Source organism: Urocampus carinirostris, chromosome 1 (genome assembly GCF_059441175.1).
Source record: "Urocampus carinirostris isolate Australia breed hairy pipefish chromosome 1, RoL_Ucar_1.0, whole genome shotgun sequence".
In the NCBI taxonomy this organism is placed as follows: Eukaryota; Metazoa; Chordata; class Actinopteri; order Syngnathiformes; family Syngnathidae; genus Urocampus; species Urocampus carinirostris.
In genome coordinates, this window is record NC_142349.1 from 10714524 (window position 1) to 10742289 (window position 27766).

The following is a 27766-nucleotide window of genomic DNA, read 5'->3' on the forward strand; positions in this document are numbered from 1 at the left end:
TAGCCTCTTGGACACCTTGATGCCATGAATATAACTATACAGTAACTGATACCCTTTCTTACTACTGTCTTTTGAGATCAATTTACATAATTAGGAAGAAATGATACGCTATGGGCAGCACGGCGGCGCAGTGGTTAGCGCGTGTGCGGCACAGTTCTGAGGTCGTGGGAACCTCCTGCGTGAGTTCAAATCCAGCTCCCGGCCTTACTGTGCGGAGTTTGTATGTTCTCCCCGTGCTTGCGTGGGTTTCCTCCGGCACTCCGATTTCCTCCCACATTCCAAAAACATGCATTTCAGGTGAATTGAGCGGTCTTAATTGTCCCTAGGTGTGAATGAGCGAGTGAGCTGTCTGTCCCCGTGTGCCCTGCGATTGGCTGGCAACCAGTTCAGGGTGTCCCCTGCCCACTGCCCGGAGATGGCTGGGATTGGCTCCAGCCCCCCCGCGACCCTAATGAGGATAAGCGGTACAGCTAATGAGATGAGATGAGATGATACGCTATGCTATCAGGAATAGCAACTCGAGTCGCTCCCTGTTGTTTTGGCCGCTCTATTTGCTCCGCGTGTGATACATTAATAACATAACTACAGAGGGCGTGGCTTAGCGCTCTGTCGAATTGATTAATTGTATATTTTTTCTTCTTTCTATTGTTGTCCTTGTAACGCGGGAGTACGATGCGTAACTTAGCCTCGGCGATATTCTTTCGCCTCATAACCGACGTGTCAGGGTTCAATTATTTAGTTATTGTGGTTCACGATGTTTCTGTTGCCTGGAGGAAAATAAGAACTGAGGTAAATCCACTTACCAAGATATTGTGTGTGCTGCATGGCCTTGGTTGTTGTTTTTTTTTTCATTATTCCATCCATAAGTGTGATATGTCTCCAAGCAACCAGTGCTAAGTGACAAACCGACCATCCTTAAAAGATTCGGATTCATGCTATTATTTCATTTTTGTACATTCACATCAAAACCTAAAGAAAGGTAACATTAAAGGGACTGTGTGTATTATCAGCAGAGGTGGGTAGAGTAGCCAAGTAATAGTACTGTTACATCAGAATAATATGACTCAAGTGGAAATTAAAGGAGGCATTCAAATAATTACTTGAGTAAAAGTCAAAAAGTACTCAAGCATTGAGTAACTGTAGTAGCATCTTTTTTATATATTGAAAAAAACAACAACAACCATTCAATCAGATCATCAAAGTCCATCCATCCATCCATCCATTATCTGCACTGCTTCTCCTCAGTAGGGTCGCGGGGGTGCTGGAGCCTATCCCAGCTGTCCTCAGGCAGTGGGCAGGGGACGCCCTCAACTGGTTGCCAGACAGTCACAGGGCACGCAGGGACAGACAACTCACTCGCTCATTCACACCTTTGGACCGGCCAATTAACCTGGCATGCTAGGGCCAACCCTGATTAGCTGACTTCACATGAAAGTCAATTAATATATTATGAGATTGTTTTTTTTAAAGGTTTGAACAAATTTATTGACACTAATAACAGAAAACAATCATGACAATCTCAACAGCAATTAAGCACATTCACAATATTATATTTCAATATGACGTTTTTAACAGCAAACACAATGTGAGGTTTGAACAACCCTTCTCGAAAATCTTAATAGCAATCAAGCATATTCACAATTTCATTATATAACATCCGTCCAGGCCAAAGTCGATTGTCTTTGGTCTGAACAAATCCACCGACACCAACAGCAGCAAAACAAACACGACAATCTCAACAGCCATCAAGCATATTCACAATTTTGTTATATCTGACAATATGACGTGACAATATGACGTTTTAACATTTTTTCCTGACATTTTATACATCAATTAAACAATTTCAGAGTTATTATCTTTTAACAGTAGTTAACCAACGTGTAAAGGGCAATACTATTGTGCAAGGGCATAGCTCTGACATCCCACCCTCCCAAGCAGCATCCTTCCAGTCCTCTGTGTGGGTCCTCTCCCTTCTAACCTCTACTTTCCACAACCCAGGCCGTTGCTGCCGGGACTCCCACAGTGTAGCTCCGGTTCCCCCCTCCGGGTGGGTGCAGACGATTCTTCTTTATGGCTGCGTCCTAGGCCCGCCGCTCGCAGATTGTATGGTATCTGCAGCCATTTGGAGCACAGCCGCGGGGGGGATCTGCCTGCACCTCCATACCAGCAGGTTTCTGGAGGTCCAGATGGCGTCCTTGATGGCGGCAAGAGTGAGCCAGTCCCTGGCAAAGTCGTCCCAAGACCTCCTCGACCGACTCACCCCGTAAAGCACATACTGTGCATCAGGGACCTCCCCTGCTGGCAAGTCCGGGAACTTTCCTAGTTGGTCGGCCATTGTCCACAAGTCCTCTGCAGCGTTGCACTCACAAAAAAGGTGCCTCACCGACTCCTGGGCGCCACAGCCAGGTCGAGGGCATGTCGAAGTCGCTGACATTCCTCAGCGACTGGGAGAACCTCATGAGCCACCATCCATGACAAGTCTCGTAGTCTGTTTGGGAGGGCAGGATGATTCACGTTGCTCCAAACCGTTGTAGGTTCGCCAAACGCAAGCCCCCGCACAGGGCTTACTGTTGCTCGCCCTTGCACAATAGCAATAAGGGCCCTGTGGTTCTGCAAAGTGTGACACTCGTGTGTTTCCAAATCAAACTTCTTTAAAAAATCCCGAATAAAGAGATGTGTTGGTGGCAAGTTAAATGAAACTGGAATCAAACGATTGTTTGGTTCAAGCTTTAGCTTCCGCAAATATGAGCCCATCCAAAACCGGGTCATCGCTTGACTTTTCGGGTTGTTGGGTGGGCTCACAGCGTTTTGGAAGTGGAGAGAGACATATTTGCTTCCAAGGAAAAGCTGGAGGTCAGGCACTCCTTTCCCCCCTTTTTCCTTTTCATTGTATCTCTTTTTATCCTTTCCCACTTTGAGCCCCAGACAAAGCGAAAGATGGCTCGGTCCAGTTGTAACAGCACGCTTCTTTTGGGCATAAAAACTAAACTGATTGACAAAAGCAGTGGGAGGATGATCGCTTTGATGATTAGGACCTTCCCCTCTATTGTCAGTTTTCTTAGTGACCAAAAAACAAGTCTTTGCTTAACTTTCCTTGTCACGTCATCCCAGTTGGTCTCGCCTCCTCCATCCGCATTGAATTTTATCCCTAGGATTTTCTGGTCTGTCTTTAACACCGTCAGTGGGAGTCCTGCCTTTTCTGTCTCTTTCCACGTTCCATAAAACTTCACTTGTGATTTTTCTCTATTTAGCCTTGACTCACACAGGAAAAATAAAATAAACCATTCCCGCAGAAATTGTGAAAATTGGGGCTGGGCTCTGGCAGTTGTGAGCATGTAGTTGTTAACATCTACTCATGAGCATTATCCATTAGCATGACTTTTTGTAATGCGGCCGTTAACATGACTCGTTCGCATCTGCTCGTTGGCTTGTAGCCGTTAGCATGACTCGTTCGCATGCAGCCGTAAACATGTCTCTTTAGCATTTAGCATAATAGCATTAATTCGTTAGCATATAGTGGTTAGCATGACTTGTAGGCATGTAGTCATTAGCACGACTCTTAAGCCTCAACTTGTTAGCATGTAGTTATTAGTATAGTTCGTTAACATGTAGTTGTTAGCATGACTCGTTACCATCTGCTCATTAACACCTAGCCGTTTGCATGACTTTTTAGCATGTGGTCATTAGCATCTGCTCGTTGACCTCCACACGTGAGCATCTACCTGTTAACATCCCCTCATTAGGATGCCTTTTGCTCATGGTTACATTTCAAGTGGGTAAGTGACTCACTTGGGCCACCCCTGGAAACTTCCCTTGTTACCATAGTGACCAAATTTTTAAAAAAATCGTTTTTTACTTAGACCGATCTTGTATCGCCCAAATCGTCTCCAAGCTGGTGTTCTGCCAAAATGTCCTACCCTCTCAAGATGTCCTACCGTAGGCAAATCTGACAGCCGAATCTGCCTATACGTATTTTGAACAAGTGAAAGTCAAACAGGATTAAAATAAACTTTAAAATCATAAGTACTCGCTGCTTGTAACTGAATGTAAGGAGGAAAACGTGACATCACTTTTTGCATTATATACATCATATACCCATGTTGGGTAAGTAACGGGTAAAATACTTTAGTATTACAGCAAGTAAAAAAATATAGGAATAGTACTTCAAATTTGTTATAAAATAGTTGAAGTAAGTAGTGGCTCAGATGACCAGTTCGTGTTTACTGTTGCTTGAATCAAAGATAAGTTAAACTCTAGAAGCGTTGACCTTCCCTGGCTTGCACCCAGCTTAAATAATTCAATTATAACAACAATTCATCAACTATTACAATTAACAATACAATATTGTATTATTATTAAAGGTTTATTACATATGATATAAATATTAACAGTGTTTATGATGTTATTATTTTTGTATTAATCGTTGTTATTATAAAGGATCTATGAGCTAGCACCAGTAGTAGCAAATTTACAGTCTATAGTAGGCATTTGTGGCAAACACTCAAAATTCCCTGACACCTTTTTGCACTTACTGAAGCGTTCCTTATTCGAGTTAACTTTAACCAGATTGGCACGATAACTTATCCGAGATAAAACGAAAACAGCAAACGCGGATATTCCTAAATGATGTCCTTGGTTCAGTCAGTTGTTTAAATGGCTTGCAGTCTACTGTGCTTTCGAAAATGTCAGTTTCTTCTGGAAATTGCAATGAAATTGTGTTCCTTAAAATTTCAATTTGTGCACAGTGCACACAGGGCCGGCCCGAGCCTTCATGGGGCCCTAAGCAAAATTAGTTTTTGAGCCCCTTATTACTTGATCATTTGCATACATAGTAGGACTCATTCCACATTCTAATCCAGGAGCAGGCAACTATTTGCTGTCGGGGGCAGCAGTGGGTTCAAAAGTTTTGGCCAAGGGTCTGATCTTTGAAAAAGATCCAATTTTTTCATCTGGGAATTAATATAGATGCAGACATTTACATTTGATATTTACTTTTCAAGCGTTACAGTAAATGTGTCAGAACCCAAACAGATGGAGGCGGCAGTAGCTCAGGAGGTAGAGCACTCGTCTTGGGATCAAGGGATCCCAGTTCGAATCCTGGCTCGTCCGTGTTACATGTCGAAGTGTCCTTGGGTAAGACACTGAACCCCTGATACCCCCAATAAGCAGGTTAGCGCCTTACATTGCTGCAAGGCCGCTATTGGGAAATGTGGAGCACATTGTAAAGTGCTTTGGGAAGTCATTGACTTGAAAAGCGCTATATAAATGCAGATCATTTCATTTCATTTTCATTTCATGGAGGACCCAGACGCGTAACGTTTTCACACAAGCTTTGTTTTATGGGAATGGGGTAGTGAGGCACGTGAACACAAACACCAGGGATGCGGTGATCGCTAGGCGGAAGATGTGAGACAGAGAAGTCAGAGGCAGACGAGATCGAGCCCGGACAGAATAGAGGGGTTTGATACAGGACACACGGGTAGATACCGGACGGGACAGATGATGGACAAGACGAGACAAACGGCATCGATACCGGATACCGAAGACTGGAGCAAAATACCGGACAGGACGAGACAGGCAGGATCGGTATTGGATACTAGAGACTGGAGCAAGGTACCAGGCAGGAGGAGACAGACGGGATCGATACCGGAAACTGGGGATGGGAGCAAGAAACCGGACAGAACGAGCCAGACGGGGTCAATACCGGACACTGGAGCAAGATACTGGAGACAGGAGCAAGATACCGGACAGGACAAGACAAACGGGATCGATACCGGATACTGGAGACTGGAACAAGATACCGGACAGAGTCAAAATACAAGTCTTGCAAGTGCAGAGGTTTGTTGACAGACTGACAAGGAGTGAATGAGAGCACTGAGTTTAAATAGGAGGGAAGCCAATCAGGCAACAAGCCGCAGCTGGGGCCAAACGGGTGGGGCCAAGCGAGGGCAATGGGCAACTGTGACATAATGTACTTTTTTGAAAGTATTTTTGAATATTTCTGTAGTCAGATTTCAGTTGAAGTTCAGTAGTTTCTATGTAGTATTATTTTTGTTCTATTTCTGCGGTAGTTTTTTTTATTTTTTCCATGGTAGTAAGTTCTTAATATTTCTGTAGTATTATTGTTGTATCACAAAGGGTGATTTTATTGTTGCATGCATGTAGTATTTTTATAGTAATACAGTACTTTGATAATTTTAGTGTTTCTGTTTCGTCGTATTTCCATAGCAGAATTTTTGTAGTATCACTGTAGTTGTATTTTTGCAATGTTTCTGTTGTAATACTTTTTTAGTATTTCTTTTATAATACTTTTCTGGTAGTGTTGTGTAATATTGTATTATAAAATTGTATTTTTTTAGTATTTCTGTAGACATATTCTTGATGTATTTCCAAAGCAGTATTTTGTAATATTTTTGTACTTTTTTGTAGTATTACCATAGTATTATTTTTGTCACGAACCAGGAACGGAGATGGGACCCAACAGCGCTCATTTTCTCAGTTTTTATTGATAAGAGGGAGAGAAAGGCTTGCTTCCGCGATCCGCGGATCGACGAACACGGGTAGCAGGTGTCGGGTACGCGAAAGTGGCACTTCCGTGTCGAGCGAGGAGGATCTGAGACAGGCGGGAATAGCAAGTCGTTGGCTGGGGCTGGAGATCAAAGTCGGTGTCGAGTTCGTAAACGAGGTCGGTAGCAGGAGGCAGGCAGGTTATGGGGCAAAACAGGTCAGGTCCGGAAAACAGGTTGGCAACAAAGATCAGGCAAAAAAAAGCAGGGCAAAAACGGAATCGGACGAAAAGGCTTACTGAGCAGTTCACATAACGATCTGACGGCTTCCAAGCGGAAGCCGGGGGTTTAAAAAGAGAGTGTCCACCAATCAGCTTTCCGGGCTGTTGGCGCCAATTAAGCCACAGCAGCTGCACTCAATAGGCAATCATGACAATTTTGTCATATTTCTTTAATATTTTTGTAATATTACTGTGGCTGGGTTTTTGTTGTAACTGTTCTGTAGTATTTTGTATCATGGTATTTTTGTAGTATTTCTATACTCTTTTTTTTCCGAATGAAAGCAAAATAATATATGAGGTCCCTGTTTTTAAGCCATATATTTGATATTTAGTTTTGTAGTGCTTTTGTAGTATTTCTGTACACGTTTTTTGTTGTTGTAGACTCACAAAAGTGAGAATGGGGACAAAATTGGTGCCAAAAAAGTTAACCACTCTTTGGGGCCCCCTAGTGGTCGCAGGCCCCAAAGCAGCCGCTTAGTTCGCTTATGCCTTGGGCCGGCTTTGCGTACACACAACAGCTGGGCATGGTTTTTCTTGTAAACTGTGATTCTAAAAAGGCAATAAACATGCAATTCTTCTCTCGCTCCATTCAAACTTGCAATGCTACTCCCGCTGTGTTGGGTCGACAATGCGCACGCATCCTGTGGTGATCCGGGGATGACGTAGATTGGAAAGGGGTCATAGAAGCTAATACTGTTGAGGTATCCTTTGGTTTGACTTATTTTCCTACGAAAGAAAAAGCGTCTCAAAATCCTGTTCTAGGTAAAAGAAAATACATTAAAAAAACAGAACTCATGGGATGAAGATGTAATGGAAAAAAGCAGGTATTAAGATTTCTACGCCTGAAACTTTGATAATGTCATGTCTTTCTCCGAACGTCTGTTCTTTAATATGAAAGAAATGTGAATAAAATGTGAGTTATAGTCGAAGAGAGAGCAATGACGTCACTGGAGAGCAGCGCTTAAGCGAGCTCCAAGCTGTGCGCTGCGTTCAGTGTATTGACTTCTCCGCGGCGGATTAAGCTTTGCGCATCGTTACAAATCATTCAAAATATCTTTTACAACTTTGTGCCATTTCGTTAATTTTTGGGGAGAACTGGGATCAAGGTAAGCTTGCGTTAATGCTGCTTATGACATCTCATATTTCTAGTCAGTAGATTAAAAAAATACTGTCGAACTTGTTTATGAAACTACCGTTTTTTTCGCTCATTATTATTCGTCGTGTACTATTGAAGCAGATCAAATGTAGTATCTCTAATTAAATGCATTTTAAACTCGTTGTTTTAGCCTTAATGTCTTTGTTTATTTCGTAATGTTTAATGGCAGCTTTTGTCACTTCAATCAGTGGTCCCTAAACGGACCGGTGTTCTGCCGAAATGTCCTACTCGGGCGAAACTTCCTACCAGAGGCTGATTTGACAGCCGAGATACTAGTGTTCTCTCTTGACTTGTTTTGTTGAGATCCATATTCGTAGAACGTTCGTAAAAATCTGTTGATATAATACTAACACGTAGATGCAAGTGGGAAGGGCCTTCTGGCGAGTAAAAAAAAACTCCTAAGAATATGTTTATATATTGGTATTAACCGAAAGAGAATGCTTTTAGGCAGAGCTCGGCAAGTAGGAAGTTCTGGCATTCGAATTTGCCATTTCAGAGTATATTATTGGGTAGACATGCGCAGGTAGGACATTCTGACTCTTGACTTTACCTATTTGGATTATGTTAATGCAAAGACGTAAGGCGTCAGAGGCAGCAGAGGAAAAAATACCGATATCCATCAAATTCCTAAGTATCTGTGCCGATAATCGGTCGACCTTTAATTCTGATACTTATATATACCCTTTCAGAGTATATTAATGCATAAACATAAGCAGGTAGGAGGATCTGACTCCTGAATTAACCTATTTGGAGTATATTTATGCAAAAAAATAAGCAGGTAGTATGTTCTGACACTTTAATTTACCCTTTAAGAGTATACCTGTGCCAAGATGGTAAAAGAAGGATGAATGAGGTGCGCGCAATGATCAGTAAAAGTTGGTCCAGGATGCAAATACAAGTTTTGGTTTGGGAGAAGATAGAAGATGGGGGGAAAAAAAACTTGACAATTTGTCCACAACTATTTAGTTTTATAGCAACAACAGTCGCTGTTTGACAGATCATATTGGGGGACAAAGCCAGAATGTGCCCACCTCTCACATCTATGACATTGCAAAGCACACACTAAGTCAATGCATGTACAAATGTGAAAGCAAATATACCTATGCCGTTTCCATTTAAAGCAACGACCCATTTTCAGCATTCACAGCTAAATATAAAAATTATTTTAAAGTATTTCTCACATGATGATGTTCATTACCATTTCGATCCCAGGAGACTCTACATCACATACCACCATGGAGCACACCACATAGTACTCTTCTGCATGACCTAGCAGAACTGAAGGGCATTTTGTACATCTGTGTAATTTCTTGATTGTAGGTGTCATTCCTTTGTTTGCTAAATACCATTGGTAAGACATGACTTCCATCAACTTTATATAAATAGTGGTTAGTAGAAAAACTAAAGCTATAAACTAGAAAAGCAGCTCCAAACTTACCCCAATGTTCAAGCAAGGTACGGCTATCTGCCCTCAACCCTGTGCACCTGCGACCATGGTGGTTAGCACATCCTTTATCTCACCTAAGGAGATGTACAGTTCTGCAAACTGTAACACATTTTTTGCACATTTTTAATTCAGCAGTCACCCAGCTTTGAGATAGGAGACAAAAGTATATGTGTACTTCTTCAAATCACCATCATTTAAAAGATCATATGTTATCACCTTCTGCACAATAACATCGCAACTACTTGAGTCCTGATGTTTGTGATGTTCCAGAGTCTGCAACTGCCATTACTCCTTCAACCTTTCCATCATATGTAGAAAGTATATGATGAAAACAGAACAACAACCAGATTAATATTAAACCAGAATATTCTTCTTTAAATCATAACTTTGCCCACCCAGATATCTCCAGTTTCGAATACTGTTTCACTCACTAATGTTCTTAATTTCCAAAGGGATCATTTAGGATCAGTCCCCTAATGGGGATGTTGATGATCTTTGAAAAGTAAATTGAATTTAGTTAAACTAAACATTACTTTCAAAGCAGTTTCTGTGAAACAAATTTAGGTTGGACACATACCAAAAGAATCCAGTGTGCAGAGAGGTTTACAGGGCACAACAAAATATCTTCTATTGGAAATTTAATCTGGGGAATCACACTTCTCAGCCTCCCTGGTAAGGTCTATTCAGGGGTACTGGAGAGGAGGGTCCGCCAGGAAGTCGAATCTCGGATTCAGGAGGAACAGTGTGGTTTTCGTCCTGGCCGTGGAACACTGGACCAGCTCTATACACTCTTCAGGGTCTTTGAGGGTGCATGGGAGTTTGCCTGTCCGGTCTACATGTGTTTTGTGGACTTGGAGAAGGCATTCGACCGTGTTCCTCGGGAGGCCCTGTGGGGGGTGCTTCGGGAGTATGGGGTACCGCACAGTCTTATCCGGGCTGTGCGGTCCCTGTATGCCCGGTGCCAGAGTCTGGTCCGCATTGCCGGCAATAAGTCGGATTCGTTCCCGGTGAGGGTTGGGCTCCGCCAGGGCTGCCCTTTGTCACCGATTCTGTTCATAACTTTTATGGACAGAATTTCTAGGCGCAGCCTTGGCGGGGATGGAGTCCGGTTTGGGGGCCTCAGCATTGCGTCACTGCTTTTTGCAGATGACGTGGTGCTGTTGGCTTCCTCAGCCCGTGATCTTCAGCTCTCGCTGGAGCGATTCGCAGCCGAGTGTGAAGCGGCCGGGATGGGGATCAGCACCTCCAAGTCCGAGGCCATGGTTCTCAGTCGGAAAAGGGTGGTATGCTCCCTCCGGGTCGGGGAGGAGGTCTTGCCCCAAGTGGAGGAGTTCAAGTATCTTGGGGTCTTGTTCACGAGTGAGGGTAGGATGGAACGGGAGATCGACAGACGGGTCGGTGCAGCGTCTGCCGTCATTCGGACCCTTTACCGGTCTGTCGTGGTGAAGAGGGAGCTGAGCCGAAAGGCAAAGCTCTCGATCTACCAGTCGATCTACGTTCCTACCCTCACCTATGGTCATGAACTTTGGGTCATGACCGAAAGAACTCGATCCCGGATACAAGCGGCCGAAATGAGTTTCCTCCGCAGGGTGGCTGGGTTCTCCCTTAGAGATAGGGTGAGAAGCTCAGTCATCCGGGAGGGACTCGGAGTAGAGCCACTGCTCCTCCGCGTTGAGAGGAGCCAGTTGAGGTGGCTCGGGCATCTAATAAGGATGCCTCCTGGACGCCTCCCTCGGGAGGTGTTCCGGGCATGTCCCACCGGCAGGAGGCCCCGGGGGCGGCCCAGGACACGTTGGAGAGACTATGTCTCTCGGCTGGCTTGGGAACGCCTCGGGGTCCCGTCGGATGAGCTGGAGGAAGTGGCTGGGGATAGGGACGTCTGGGCTTCCCTTTTAACGCTGCTGCCCCCGCGACCCGACCTCGGATAAGCGGAAGACAATGGATGGATGGATGGATGGAAATTTAATCTGTAGGATGTTTCACCGCCAGTTTAAAAAGACAGAGATTTACTTAACATCTACTAACATCAGAATGCATTGCTAACCTTGGTGACATGCCTAAACCTCCCTGAGAAAATATAACATATGAAAAATACATAAAAACAAAGACAGATATATAAACACAAATTAAATAAACTTGTTATATATCGTTGATTTAGTTTTCTTTCTAAAAAAAACTCATAATATGTACAAACAGAACTCTTACTTACGATATGAAACGAGGGTAGTACGTTATAACATTACATACACTGCGTGAATAAACAGCATGCTTAAAAGCGACTACGAAAATACACGAAACACGTCATGTTTAAAAGTTGTGAAAAATCATGTGTATGGTATTTTCAGGCAGTAAATAGTAAAAAAAAAATCTGTCACGTATGACTGGTAGGAAAAAAAGACTGCACGATTCCCAGGAAATTGATCTTTACTATGTTTTGTGTACTGTTACTAAATCTTTTGCACCCTGGTCATTCTGGAAGGGGGGATTAATACTTGCGAGGCCCCTTCTCAAAATTTCTTATATTCCTCGTGCTGAGGTTTTGAGTGTTTCCTCGCCTGCATGTTGGTTTAAAATCAGGGGATGGTGTAATTGTAATCCTGTGCAGTCTTTTGAGACATCTTGTGATTAATGGCTACACAAATAAATGTGACTTGACTTGACTTGAAATCGCTATCTGCTCATTGCGCATGATAGGCAAGCACACTGGGCATTGATTGGTAGGACGTCTCGCCGGGTAGGAAGGAATTGCAGAACACCGGTTTAATGTCTAACAATATTCACAGTATTATGGCCGGCCGGCCCAATAACAACATCGGTAACAACCACAACAACCACAATAACCACAACAATAACAACAATAATAATGATACAATTTTTAAGCCTAAATCCCCCAGACCACTAGGGGTGTAGGTGACATAGGAGTATTTGGACTCACAGTACTACAGATAGTTGTTATAGAATGGAGAAAAAAGAAGGTCATCCTGAAAGATATGAATAAAAGTGAATAAGCTTGACGAGGGAAACAACTCTTTGGTACTGTATATCTGGTTGTGAATTGGACTTAGAAGGATATTGAATAAAAAACATTGTATATTATGTTGTGTTAATCTTATCATGGTCCTGTTAAACAATGTGGTTTAAAAACAGTGTGATGATCAGATGAAATCTAATGCCTTTTCCCATGTCATCTACATTCCTAATGGTCTAGTGGTAAAAATTTGGTCTTTCATTGTTGCAATCCAGTTTGAAATCCAGTTGTATTTATTGTTGTGCAAATGCGGTTAATAATATTTTTCAATTGATCAAGTATTGCTTAAATACTACCAGAAAACGCGTTATATATGATATAAGCCAAAAATTTGGCAAATTTTTGTTCTTTCTGTGCATACTGATACGGATCCGCAGCCCAGTGGTTGCCGACTACTGGCCTAAATCGTATATTTTTTCAAGATGGCAATTGTTTTAATCATGCATGACCGCTGCACTTAATCATGATCAGAAATGTCGCTGTCTTGATCTAATTTCTTCAAAACAATAGAAACAAAATCCTTTGGTTGTTAACACTTAGACTACTTTTAAGTACTCATAAAACATATCTGTAATTTGTAATATTTTTTGTATGGGTTTGATATCAATTAATTTGAAACTTCAAAGTCACGCATGTTCGTTATATTGTGGTAAATCTAAATCTATTCATACTAATCAAAATTTAGCTAATATAATCTATTTTACTCCAACCCAATGTAACCCAATCCAACACAATCTAATCCAAACAAATTTGATCTCAACCTAATCTCATCTAAACCTAATCTAAACTACTTATATATCCCAATGTGTGTGTGTGTGTGTGAAACTGCTAAACCGGTTTATGTGAAAATTTACACAATTGTGCTTTAGGTATCTGCAAGTGTTTCTAGCTAGGTATTGTGTCAAGGCACCCCCAATGAATGCCAACAAAATCGATAAATATCTACTATTGTGAGGCCTTATTTTGTGGGGTTGCTAATGCACAAAGTGGGTACTGAAGATCCGGACCACTGACCACTCCAAGCAGCCGAATCCAATCTTCTATCGGAATCAATACCTTTTTATGCACATGTTTCTACAAACAATGGCCCGCAACGACGGCTGTTCTGATTGCGAATCGATAAATGCTCTTGTGCACTCTCCTGTTGTGCAGTGTTAAGGGGGCAAAAAGAGGGCAGCGTTCAAGTGCACATGATGGAGACCCCTTTGGTGCATGTGAACCGAAGAGAGGGTCCTGAGGACATGTGTCCGTGGGATGGGGAGGAGGTGTCGGGGGCTTGCACCTGGCCCACTTCCTCCACCTTCAACGGGACGTGGGAAGGAGAGGCAGTAGACAGCGAGCCCATGTCGCCCATCATCCCTGTCATCGTGGCCGTCTACTCCCTGGTTTTCGTGGTGGGCCTGGTGGGCAACTGCCTGGTCATGTATGTCGTCATCAGGTTAGTTTATACCTCCTTTTTATTTAATTCGCGTAAAAATTATAGATATAGTGCAGTTTTAAAGGTAGTTCAGCTCCATTTAACTTGTCTACATCAATCAAAGGGGCTGTACGGAATTTGGAACTTTTTTTATTCGCTGAACTCAGTTGGGCATTGTTAACTTTCAACTTTGTGAAGGACGCCTCAAACAATGCACCCCACCTATAATGGGACAGTGTGTATTATTTGGCACCTCTTAGTGGTAAAAAAAGCAAAACAAAACAGAATTCATCAACAAACAATATTGATTTAAATAATAAGCAGAAATACATGAATTATACTACAAACGTTTATTTTTTTTAAATACTCTAACTTACTCACCTAGAGGGAGCTGACATGATTGTCGGCCATCTTGCCGTTAATGTTGTGATTGCCAATCTGGAGCACCTGCGGCGGCTTGATTGGCGCCAACAGCCCGGACAGCTGATTGGTGGACACTCCATTTTTAAACCCCCGGCTTCCTCCCAGTCATTATCAGATCGTTGCGAACTGTTGTATTCCACTCAGTGAGCATTCTCGTCCGACTCTGTTTCTGCTAAACCTTTCTCCTGCCTGATCTTGATTTTTGGCCCGTTTCTGGACCTGATTACGCCCGTTCTGCCTGCCCCAGTTACCTTACCCGTTTTGCCTCGTTACCTGCCTGCCTCCTGCCTACGACCCCGATAACGGACTCGACATCGCATCTGATCTCCAGCCCCGGCCAAACGACTTCCTATTCCCGCCTGTCTTCGTCCGACACAGAAGTGAAATGAAATGAAATGATCTGAAATGATCTGCATTTATATAGCGCTTTTCAAGTCAATGACTTCCCAAAGCGCTTTACATTGTGCTTCACATTTCCCAATAGCGGCCATGATCTTCGCAGCCATGTAAGGCACTAACCTGCTTATTGGGGGTTCAGTGTCTTACCCAAGGACACTTCGGCATGTAACACGGACAAGCCGGGATTCGAACTGGGATCCCTTAATCCGAAAACGATCGCTCTACCTCCTGAGCTACTAGAAGTGTCACTCTCGCCTCGCTCGCGCCTGTTTTCCGTCAGTCCTCGGATCAAGGAAGCAAGCCTTACTCTCCCTCTCTTTTCAATAAAAAACTGAGAAACGTACGCTATTGAGTCCTGTGTTCGTTCTGGTCTGTGACAGTTAAGGGTACCCCAAATGAACTTATCAAAATTTCTTCTTTTGTACTGTACTTGCTTTTTATAATTTCTATTTCATTTATGTGTTTTTTTTTCCTTTCCTTGTATTTAATGTATTTTTTTTTCTTTCTATTTACCTTTTTTATATTTTATTTTCATTAGTTTATGTCTTTTGATTCAATGTTCCCCTTTTCCTTTTTACCTTTTTTTCCCTCTTTTGAAAAGGTTGGGTCGAGAAATGTGTATTTATTTGACACAACTTGAGGCTGACTTACAGGGAGCTGACATGATTGTCAGCCATCTGACTTGTTAGTTTAATGTATCAGTCAAGAGATTTGTGCAGTTATTTCTTTTACACAGCAGAATCCTTACATAGTAGTTGCTGTCATGTTTTTCTTGCATCTTGCTGCTACATTCTGCTCATCTTGCTTGTTTTCGTTCGCTTTAGACAACACTGTGACATCTAGTAGTCGAATATTTCACAATGTACCTAGAATGGTAAAACAGAATTAAGGGTGATGATGGAGTGTCGTATAATTTCTGCCACTAGATAACCCCCTTGAGACGCTTTTACAGTGCTCACTCAAACGCCATTTTCATTTCCGGTCCTCAAAAACGTGAAGCGGAGGATCATTTGGTTTCTATTTTTAACAATTAAAGTTTAAATGCTTAAATCTAACCCCAAAACAATATACATTTTAAAACAGATCTTCCTACTGCCTGGTAAATCTCCTAAATCCAACGTTTATTGCTTCTTAATTTTAGACCTCTTGCATTTTGGTGTCACAGAATTTTAGGCAAATGTTAAGGTAAAATTAAAATGTTCAATACATCAAATAGGCAAAAATGCCAAAATTTGAAGGCATTTTTCTCAACATTTCACCATATTTGCCATTTTCTTTGTAAAATTTAAACCTTGTTTTAATCTAAGTAAGACAAATTACTCCACAACCCTTTTGTGAATAAGTGGTGCAGAAAAAGGATGGATGCATAAGAAAAATGAATTGGACTGATTTCAAAATGACAAAATTATTTTATTTAACTCACAAAAAGGTTGCCTTTTTGGCTATACTAAAAAAAAATACTCAATATCCCTCCAAGAATAATCTTTATTTTTTTGCTATGGGAATGATTCAATATACCAGAAGTAACATCTCTCTCATCTTATCTCAAATCTCATCTCATCTCTCATCTCATTAGCTGCACCGCTTATCCTCTGTAGGGTCACGGGGGTGCTGGAGCCCATCCCAGCAATCATCAGGCAGTGGGCAGGGGACACCCTGAACTGGTTGCCAGCCAATTGCAGGGCACACAGGGACAGACAACTCGCTCGCTCAGTCACACCTAGGGACAATTTGGACCGGCCAATCCTCCTGGAATGCATGTCTTTGGAATGTGGGAGGAAACCGGAGTGCCCGGAGGAAACCCACGCAAGCACGGGGAGATCATACAAACTCCGCACAGGTAGGCTGGTAGCTGGATTTGAACCCACACAGGAGGTTCCCAAGACCTTAGAACTGTGCCGCACACCCGCTAACGACTGCGCCGCCGTGCTGCCCACCATAAGTAACATTTTAAATGAAAAAGAACATCCTTAAAATAAGCTAAATCTACTGTCAATGGAGAAAGATTTTTATCACATATTTTGCAGTCTACCACCTCCGACTAACCCTCATTAGCACAGTTTTGAAACATCGAATCATTAATTAAGGTTTAAAAGAGTGCAAATAGTGTGTGACGAATTCATCAAAATAGGTTGATGATGTCAACCTTTGCAGCATCCACAACCCATTAACATCTCTATACAAAGAAAGGAAAATACCTGAGCAGTAAGGGAAGCGCCAGGCGGTGCTGGAAATTTTAGTATCAATCCCATCTAAATATATACATGGTAGTATCGATCAATACCACTCCGATACCGATATTTTTTGTTCTGAAATGCCATGATTGTTGAATAACTGAACCCTCCTCCATGACTTAAGATAAACACAGCAAGATTTTATATATAGGGTATATATATACCACAGCCATATCCCCCTAGTGGGAGGTGGCTAGAGTCATTTCTGACTCTTTTTGGGAGATTGATTCAGAGGAAGGAATTCCCAGCCCCCTCGCCCAACCCAACTGAGGCGTTGGGAGTCATTAGGTGACCAAGCCCCCCAATTCCAACCCCTAATGTTGAATGCAAGCAGGGAGGCAACGGGTACCAATGTTTAAGTCTTAGGTATGACTCGGCCGAGGCTTGAACCACAACCTCCCAGTCTCGGGGCCACCGAGCTGGTTTAATTGTTTAAATTGTTTCATTTTTCATTAAATAACTAGAATCTAAATTTAACAGTATATATAATAAATGACAATATTTCTATTACAACTGTTTCAGAACAAAAGCCAAGAGTCAAATAAAAAAGCAGCGAAATAACAAAAATAGTCAAGTCAAGTCAAGTTTACTTGTATAGCCCACAAGGACTTTAAAAGGGCTGCACAGACCACAGACTATTGCAAACTACCAACTATTATAAACCTACGTGAGGGCAAAGAAAAACTCAAAACTTCAACATGAGGTAAATGAAGAAACCTTGCTAGGAATACAAAATTTGACCTTAAATACTTCAGTATGGTAAAGAAATTGTTGATACCGGACAGAACGGGACAGGTACAAAAGCAAGATACCGGACAGGGCAGGACAGACGGAATCGATACCGGATACTGGATACAGGAGCAAGATACCAGACAGGACGGGACTGATGGGACCGATACCGGATAATGGAGACTGGAGCAAGATACCGGACAGGATGAGACAGACGGGATCGATACCGGATACTGGAACAAGATACCGGAGTCAAAACACACGTCTTGCAAGTGCAGAGGTTCGTTGACGGACTGACAAGGAGTGAATGAGAGCACTGAGTTTAAATAGGAGGGAAGCCAATCAGGCAACGAGCAACAGCTGGCGCCAAACGAGCGGGCCAAGTGAGGGCAATGGGAAATCGTGGTAGAAATACACATTTTTTGTCTATGTATTATCGTTAATTTTCAGCTATTGGTGCCGTATATGCTTTTTATCCTGAACATCAAAAAGCAGCAAAAACCCAATTAGTCATTTAAGTACTTTTTGGCACTTTTTTTCCCTAAAAGCAATGCAATCTTAACAAATAAAAATGTTTACAAGATATAGAAAGTGCTGCAAACGTACAAATACTGGTGCAGGTGTATCGTATTTATTAATGTATGATTGCACTTTTTTTTTTACCTATAAAAGACCTTAACGTCTGGTTGTGCATTTCTCATGAGGTTCTACGTTAGTATAGTACTGTATTTGTGTATTATCTGATCAGTTTAAATATACACTAACCACAATCGCAAAACATTGGATGCAACAGAAATCGAACCTGGGATGCGGTGGTAAGAGTGCAAAATCCTATCTACTAGACCATCAGTGATATAGATGAAATATGAACAGGCATTTTACTCTAATTTTAGTCAGGGTTAATGTTAGAGAATGGAGAAACCAGAGTCCTCCAGAAAGATATGAAAAAACACAAAAAAGCTCAAAAAGGGAAACCCCTCTGGTGTATCTTATTGTCAATCGGTTTTTGAAAGACATTAAATACCTCTTTTTTGTTATTAAATACCGACTCTCTTTTTAAGCTTTTCTGCCTTCAAAAATACTACACCCTCTAATATTTTGGAAATGAAGTCAAAAAGTGCAAATAGTGTCAACAATACAATCTAAAAACCTTTAACAGTATAAAAATAAAATACTTCTACTACAACAATTGCAAAAATCAAGAGAGACGAACCAAAAAAATCAGCAATGTAGCAAGCAAGCCCTTTTGGCTCTTTTGCCACAGTTTTACAGATTTTTGGTCAGGTACAGTAACATGTTTACATTTTTAATTGCAGCTCGTTGCTCTCTGTAGGGTAAGCTTTTTTCACGTGTTTATGTAAATTTGCAACACTAGCACACTAGTTTTCCACACGAATGACACCTGGCATTGTCATTTTCTGTGCTTCTGATGAGGATGCCTGCGCAGATTTGGTCCACTCTTCTGCCTGCCAGGCAGGATGCAGCAGCAGGCCAGTTAGAAAGAGGTGCTAAATGTGTGACTGTCAGTCACACCAACAGGCATAAACTTAACAGTGTCCAAGGCTGCTGGGTGAGAGGGAGAACTGTGCTATCTACATATAGAAGTGACGCTTTGAGGAAATTGATGGATCCATATGGTATCTAACGGATTAAATTACTTGCGTAGTATAGATTGCTGATGTCCGGATCAATCCACCCACCCGTACTAAGCAGGGTTTATTTATTTTGCCCTTGCGTTAGGTACACCAAGATGAAGACAGCCACCAACATCTACATCCTGAACCTGGCGGTGGCGGACGCATTGGTGACCAGCACCATGCCCTTCCAGAGCACAGATTTCTTACTCAGCTCGTGGCCTTTTGGCGAGGTGGCGTGCAAAGTTTTCATCTCAATCGACTACTACAACATGTTCACCAGCATCTTTACGCTCACCATGATGAGCGTGGACCGCTATGTGGCCGTTTGTCACCCGGTTAAGGCACTCGACTTCCGTACGCCGGTCAAGGCCAAAGTAATCAACGTGCTCATATGGGGGCTGTCGTCCGGTGCAGGTGTGCCCGCTATGATCTTGGGTAGCACCAAGACCAATAATGGTAGGTCTTAAAAACTAAGGATATAATGCAATTTAGCCAGCAAATTCGGTGTATCTTCATGTTTTATTTGTTTCTATACGGTGTCTATGTATTTACCAGCGAGGTGTAGTGAGGCACAGTCAGATTTACAAATAAATTAACTTACATTTTCTTCATCATTATATTGATAGAGCAAGGAAGCAATGTATAAACTGTAGCATGGAAAGAAAAAAAAATTATTGTCATACCCATACCCTTAAATTAAGTTAATGTGCTGCTCCTTTTGAATAACCACATCATAAATAGGTAATTCTTCACTATGAAGAAAAAGCCCATGCAACGACAGAAAATACTTGATGGGTTGACTTGCTGTTATCAGCAATTCTATTGCTTGGGGCTGAGGTGTGTGCCTAGTCAAAAATCCCTATCACCCTCTGCCTTGAGGCTAGAGAATTGTACGCCTCACTCTCCATCTGCAGATGCTCAGCACAGTCCTACGTAACATACTGCTCTTTTTGAATAAAAGCAGCAATAGAAAGGTAAATCTCCATTATGAAAAAAAAGTTCATGCTGTTCCATTTTAGCAGCTGCAAAGCCTAGAAAAAAAAGTTAGGAGTTTGTTTTTAGATTTAGGTAGGGTAACACCCAGTGTAGCTGTCTGACTCCAAATCTCATAAAGTTGTTTTGACCGCCAGGTACGACAGAATGTGCTCTCCAGTTCCCCGAACCGTACAGCTACTGGGACACTCTGATGAAGATCTGTGTGTTCATCTTCGCCTTTGTGGTGCCCGTCATAATCATCAGCGTTTGCTACACGCTGATGATCCTGCGCCTGAAGAGCGTGCGCCTCCTGTCGGGCTCACGTGAGAAAGACCGGAACCTGCGGCGCATTGCCCGCCTGGTCTTGGTGGTGGTTGCCGTCTTTGTGGTCTGCTGGACCCCCATCCACATCTTCATCCTGGTAAAAGCGCTGTGGCCCAACGTGCCTGAGACTACACCCGTCATGGCCGCCTACTTCTTCTGCGTGGCGTTGGGATACACCAACAGCAGCCTCAACCCTATCCTCTACGCTTTCCTGGACGAGAACTTCAAGAGATGTTTCCGGGACTTCTGCTGCCCCAGCATCCGCAGAGACTGCCAGGGTGTAAGTCGGGTCCGGAGCACCCTGAGGGACCACTCGTGCCCCCTGGACAACCGCGGCGACTCCAAGCAGGCCAGGCCGGTATGACTAGCCATGGACGTGTCCTCGTTGCCAGAGGACGAGGATTCCAACGAGTTGTGCTTGACACAAGTCACAACTGCGGTCTAAACTTCCTTCTGGGGGTCTGCAAAATATCAGGGTGCACTAGTGCTCTACTTGCAATTACACTAATGTATGTAACTGCGCCATCGTGACACGGTAGTCTGCAAGGATAATCTGTTTTGTCACCGTGGTGGTCTTACACCCTTGACTATCAATGATGGTGTTTCATTTAAACTTTAGTATACTTTCAAAATAAAAGAGAAAAGACATCAATGAATTTTGAACCAATAAAGAGGGGTGGGAGAGGAGCCTTCAGATAAGAGAATCGTATTCCGTCCAAAAGTCCTCCTCTGAGTCCTCTCTTTGTATTTAATCTTCGAGGTTACAACAAACAGATGAGTCCTAAGGGGTGTGGAATAAAAAAACAGCAACATGATTGGTTGATAGTGACTTAAATTAATAGTCAATACAGAGAATAATAGTGCACAATAATAGTCTAAAGAAATAACTGGCATCCTATCGAATCTTCTTTGCATTTGTCCATTGAATTTAACAGATGAGGATAAGTTTGTGTTGTCACTACTGTGGTGGCTCAAAGTTGCCCTCTTGTGGCGTATCATCCAGCTGCCCATTTCTCCGTAGAAAAAAGGAACGAGGTGACTGTAATTGACTCACCATGACCTGTAATAACAGCACGTATCCCAGTTGACTTCTGAAATTATTGGTTTCTATATTACTTGTAAAATGGGAGCCATGGTATGCAGTGATGAAATATGAAGGGTACATCGAACAAAATGCCACAATACCGTGCATTATGAGCTTTTGTGACCTTCTTTCTCCAGATTCACAACAAACTGTGCAGTGATTGTTTTGGTGTCCAAATATATTTCAGATACAATCCGTCCTTCTGTCGATTTAATGCTTTGATTCCACAGCCTAAAATGGATTTTTATCTTGCCATTCCCAATCAATCGTAAGAGTCAAACCTAACATAAATCAAATACCCCTACTGTACATAATACATCCATATATTGTATTTAATACATCCACTTACATCAACTGTTTAGTCTAGTAGCTTAAAGCTAATGCTAAATAAAAGTTAACTCTAGGCATCTGATTAAATGTGAGGTACAGCAAGGGCGCAGATTTGGTATGTGCCACCACCAATATGGAGCAATCATTGTTTGGCCACCACCGATATAATGTGATCATTTAAGAGAGAAAAAAAAAGATCGATCGATCACAATCTCGTTCACCTAGCAGAGCAGAAAGGTTTAAAGCACATTCTCTGCTGTAGCACTGATGCTTATGACCGACATGATTGATGTTCCTTTCCCCTATTTCACGTGAGACATGTGTTTGGTTATGATTTGGTCCCCGCAATATTGAACAATTGTTGTTTTGTCCCCACCAATATTATGGAATCACTTCAAAACTGTGGTACGTCCCCAAGAAAGGCCAAGACCAAACCCACGCCCTTGAGCTAGAAGAGTATACATTATTCATTCTTTGAGAAGAGCGACTGATATTAATGCGATTTCTCAACCTTCATCAATATGGCACTATCTCCAGACAGAACATGCGTTTCAAGACGCTGCAATATCTTGAGTTTATTTCAAAGCACAATTGTTTTTTCTGCATTACAGAACCTCATGACTGCTGGTTAGTATCACATACTACAGTGTGGCGTTTGCTTTCAACCCATTCAACAAGTTTTGATCTGTATGTTATTAGTGATACTATAGAAATGATCCTTCGTGTCGTGTTTCTTAAGGTGACATATTACATGATAAATCGTAAGTGTAAGTAGTGAGTTCATTATTGTTGTGTGTATTATTATGACTGTGACATATTAGCAACAATAAACCTGCACTTTGTGTTATTGATTCAATCTATTTCATGCTCACCGAGTGGACTTTCAACCCTGCCTCTTGTATGGTGTCGTCAATACCCAAGAGACGCTGCTATTTACCAGAGAAGAGGGGACGCAGCGTTTCTGTGGTAACGCCACCTTGAAAATACTTACCCGTGGTTATTCTCTTCTCTTTTAGTTGAGGACTTTCAGGAATGCTGATGAATTTGTCAGGCAGTGACGAGTGAGAGGTTCGTGTCAGGTGAAGCAGTCAATTTTACATATCAATTAACCTACATAGTACTCATTTCACAGGGAGAGACAGAGAGCAATTAATAAACAGTAGTATGTTGTTTTTTTTAATTGTACTACTTTAACTTATTAATGAAGTCTATGTGCTGCTGCTTTTGAATGAATATTCCATTAAAAAAAATCCACTCAACGAGAACAAAACTGGTTGGCTTTATTTTCATGCCAACATGATCTCTAAATCTATTGGTTGTGGGTGAGTTATGCAAAAAAAAGTCTGAATCCTTGGGCTCACTATCACCATCTGCTGTGAGAATTGTAAGAGAATTGCGTGCCTCACTCTGAAGCTGCAGACAATCTTCCATCCAGAAATACGTTTTATACTAGTTTTATTCATAATGAAATGTGAGAATTCAGCAACTTTATAAGAGAAAATCCAAAAATTGTGAAATTATATGAGAAACTACACTAAATAAATGTCACTATTTAATCTATTTTTATTTATATTTCCATGATGACAGGTGAGGCAGAGCTTTACCTGCCTCAACTGATTACCTGTCACTGCTTGTTTGTAATTAAACCGAATTTTAATAGTCAAGTCATCATTATTTGTATAGGTCTCAAAGGGCTGCACAGACCACAGATTATTGCAAACCACAGGCTATTATTATACCATCCCCTGATGTAAACCTTCATGAGGGCAAGGAAAAACTCAAAAACCTCAACATGAGGAAAATGAAGAAACCTTGAGAAGGGACTGCACATGAGGTATCCCCTTTCCAGGATGACCAGGCTGCAATGGATGTTGCACTAACAAATAATAAACAGACATTGTCAACATAAAATATAGATTATTCATATGCTATGGAATAGAAGTGTGTTTTAATCTTAGTTTTAAACATTTCCACTGAGGTTGAAGATCAAATCTCAGGGGGAAGAGCACAGCACCGGGGCCCGAATGGAGAACGCTCTCGAACCTGCAGATCTCTTCGTGGCTCTTGGGATCACTAGTAGGGACATAGGGGGAAATTAAATCTGAAAGTTATGAGGAAGCAAGTCCATGCAAGGTTTTGTATAGTACAAACATAACCTTAAAATTACATCTTAAACTAACGAAGCGAATGCAGGTTAGCTTAAATCGGGGTAATGTGATCAAACTTTCTTGTCCTAGGTAAAATCCTCGCTGCAGCATTTTGTACCAGCTGAAGGCTCTTGATTTTGGACTTCGGGAGACCGGAGAGTAGTGTATTACAGTAATCGAGATGGGAGGTAACAAACGCATGAATTATAATCCCCACATCCAACTAAAACAGCATAGGGCGAATTTTAGCAATGTTGCGAAGATGGAAAAAAGCTGTTCTAGTAATATTCTTAACGTTTGTTTGAAAGGACAGATCGGGGTCAAATATGTCACCTAGATTTTTCACTGAGTCACTCTGGGTGATATTACATTTGTCAATATTCAGAGCAGTTTTTGAGAACAATTCACGGCATTACCAGTTGTATACTTGCTCAAAAAGAGTATTTTAACCTTCTTGACACTGACAGACATGTTTTTCCCCAGGCTACAATTTTTTTGCCAAATGAAATGAGTTAGAATTTTGGAATTAATTTGGTCAAATAAAATGGGGTGAAGCAAAACGTAAATGGAGCTGCAATTTGATACGATGCAGCAATCTTCCTCCATACAAGGGATGTCAAACTCGAGGCCGGGGCAGAATCAGTAAAAGAATATCAACGCCAAAGTTCAAGCTTTGTTTTTTAGTATTATGCTTGACCATTCAGCCTACATTGGTATCCTGATCTACATATTATAAACACGGATGACAAGGGATTTTTTTAAAACATAGCACATTTATTCACAAACAATGGGAAAAAAATAATTTAAAATTTGGCATTGAATTTGTTAACTGGTTTTTTTTTAAGTTGAGAGAATCCAGTTTTGCACTGTAATCAACTCACAACACTATTTAAACTCAACACTTTCCTCTAGGGGGCGTAGAAAGCATTTGGTTTACATTTATCTAAAAAATCATAGCTTTTCATAGATATGACCTAGAGCAGGGCCGTAGCCACGCAAACGCACATTATGCGCATTGCGTAGGGCATCAAGTGCCCAGAAGGCCACCAAAAAAATCAGGGTTGTAAAAAAAGGTAAGTGTTAATCGTATGCGCTAAACGGTTAAACAATACAAAAGCAGCATAAACCAAATTTCCCGAGAAAAGGTGTAAATCTGCTTTGTGCCCGGCCTGTCTCCAGTCTCAAGGTGTCCCTCCCCCCTCCCAGTGGTATGTTCGATTATGCCTCATTCACAATATGGTGAGCACCTGTACGAACGTGGCTTGAAACGACAACAAGAGTCTGGATCGGAGAAAAGAAAAAAGAAGAAACGAGATAAAGCTCATGCATTGCTTGCCGGTAGTCAATGTTAAAATAAAAAAGCTCATTATTGTACCATATTTCCACACCCATTTGGCGAACTGCTTTAAAGGGAGGCGCTCTCCTTGGTTCTAATTATTTTTTGTCTGATCATACGGTGCTCTGGCCTATTGGATGCAAGTCTCACGCGAGCGCATTCAATACCAAAGCAAGTGTGCGTACAGTTTATTAAAAAAAAGCACTGTGATAAAAACGGAGTTTGATTGTGGTTTCATCAAGTATTTATCACAAACTGAAACACCAGAATACAACAAAATTGTAAAAAAAGAAAAAAGAAAAAAAAAAGAAAGACCAAACAGTTAGGTAATCCGTCTATCCATCTATCATCTGCACCGCTTATCCTCAGTAGGGTAGCGGGGTTGCTGGAGCCCATCCCAGCTATCTTCAGGCAGTGGGCAGGGGACACCCTGAACTGGTTGCCAGCCAGTCGCAGGGCACACAGAGCCACTTGCTCATTCACACCTAGAGACAATTTGGACGGGCCAATTAACCCGACATGCATGTTTTTGGAAACCGGAGTGCCTGAAGGAAACCCACACAAGCGCGGGAAGAACATGCAAAGTCCACACAGGAAGGTTCGATCTCGTGACCTAAGAACTGCAGCACACACGCCAACCAATGCTGTGCCGCCCAGTTAGGCAATCACATTTTTTAAACAAAGCCATCAAACTCAGATAGTCAAGTCAAGTCAAGACAGACTATTCCCCTTGTAGAGATCAAAGAGATCAAAGCCAGCAGAGAAGCTAATCACGTGTTGTGACTCATTTCATTTGCAGATAAATTGTACCCGTTTTTATACTCATTACAGTATTGTTCTTATTTCTATTTTCTCATATATATAAAAAGGATGATGAGGTTTTTATTAGTTTCAGCAATGAGTCACGGCACGTGATTAGCTTCTCTGCTGGCTTTGATCTCTTTGATCTCGTTGGCAGCTCACTCTGTAGACTGCCCAAAGCATATCAAAGAGCTGAATTAACATTTTAGCACAACAGAAACAAAACGAAAACAAATCCAAACAGCTTGACAACATCAATCACATTACTGTGCATGTTGAGAGATTTGTCAGCTGTGGTTATAATGTTTAAAATGAACTTTTTTTGTGGAGCACCAAAAGATGTGTCTTACCGTTGGCAACTCACTCTGTAGTGTAGACCGACAACAAAACCCCGCCATGCGGTCACATTTCAAAAGTCAAAACAAACCCTACCCCTTACCAGCAGGTGGCACTGTTGGACTCATCATTGCAGGACACTTACCAAAAACTATACACATATTTCAGCAGGAATTTCAATAAAACAAAAGTTATTGTTACACCCGTTACACATACAAAGCATGTTAAAACAGTATTTTACTAAACTCATGGAGGCACAGGGAGAACATGCAAAGTCCTGCGATAGCTGAACTTGAACCCTGAACCTCTGCACCCTGGGGCTGTGCGCTAACAACCCAGCCGCTGTGCCGCCCCGTCCTCATCTTCATAATCCAAAAGAAACAAAAGAAAACTACTTATTTAACCTCGTATTTGTTGACAGTGTTATGTAAATATACAAATTGCACTGAGAAATATATATTTTTTTGTGATGTGGTGGTGGTGGGGTTTGCTGGGGCTGCTGTCACCATAAAGCATTTGTGCTTAGGGAACCCAAATAGCTTGCAATGGCCCTGACCCAGAGACTAGATTTCTTTTTTTGACATCCTCAGAAATTTATGGTGGACCGCATTAAATAATCCAACAGGCCTGATTCTCTCCACGGGCCGCATGTTTGATATGTCTGCTCCATACCATTTTAGTCAGTTTCACCCACCACTGTCCTCTGGCTCACATTGCCACTGATACATGACCAAATCCGGAAAGTTCAATGTGAGCACATTGCGGACTTCTGTCAATAGCAGGGGCAAAGTATCTGTCAAAAAATGAATAAGACAACTTTTCAAGTTGAACATATCTAAGATTAATTCAAAATAAATCACATGATAGATTTGGTATATTTTGATTTTGATAATATAGTTTTTGTTTCATCATTTAAAAACTATTAAATTGTTCTTTTTTCATCCGAGTCATTTTTTTCTTACACAATTTTGAAAGTCTGAATATATTTCAGAAATGTTTTGTTAAAAAGGTTCCTCCCAGTTTCTCTGCAAATTAATGCTAAATGAACAATACAATTAACAGTTTAAAAAATAGAGATCCCAACGACATTTAAAAAAATATATGTGGTTATAGAATACAATACTAAAATTGTGTATGAATCTATTCTTTTTTTTCCTTTTCTCTGGTCTTAAAAAG

General features: G+C 41.6%; 1 protein-coding gene across 1 annotated transcript; it reads left to right on the forward strand.

The window, feature by feature from the left end:
- The first annotated feature begins 7770 nt into the window (after window positions 1-7770).
- oprk1 (opioid receptor, kappa 1) lies at window positions 7771-22777 on the forward strand. The gene is made up of 4 exons (XM_088326227.1): window positions 7771-7893; window positions 13571-13856; window positions 19361-19713; window positions 20388-22777. The coding sequence occupies exons 2-4, from the start codon at window positions 13609-13611 to the stop codon at window positions 20918-20920; spliced, it is 1134 nt and encodes a 377-aa protein (XP_088182353.1). The 5' UTR covers window positions 7771-7893; window positions 13571-13608; the 3' UTR covers window positions 20921-22777.
- Window positions 22778-27766: the final 4989 nt, after the last annotated feature.

Bases quoted from the DNA above. Each gene is read 5' to 3' on its own strand.
- oprk1 (XM_088326227.1), top strand. From the start codon at position 13,609: ATGATGGAGACCCCTTTGGTGCATGTGAACCGAAGAGAGGGTCCTGAG. The intron at 13,857-19,360 runs GTTAGTTTATAC...CCCTTGCGTTAG, and splicing joins GTCATGTATGTCGTCATCAG to GTACACCAAGATGAAGACAG. The intron at 19,714-20,387 runs GTAGGTCTTAAA...TTTGACCGCCAG, and splicing joins TAGCACCAAGACCAATAATG to GTACGACAGAATGTGCTCTC.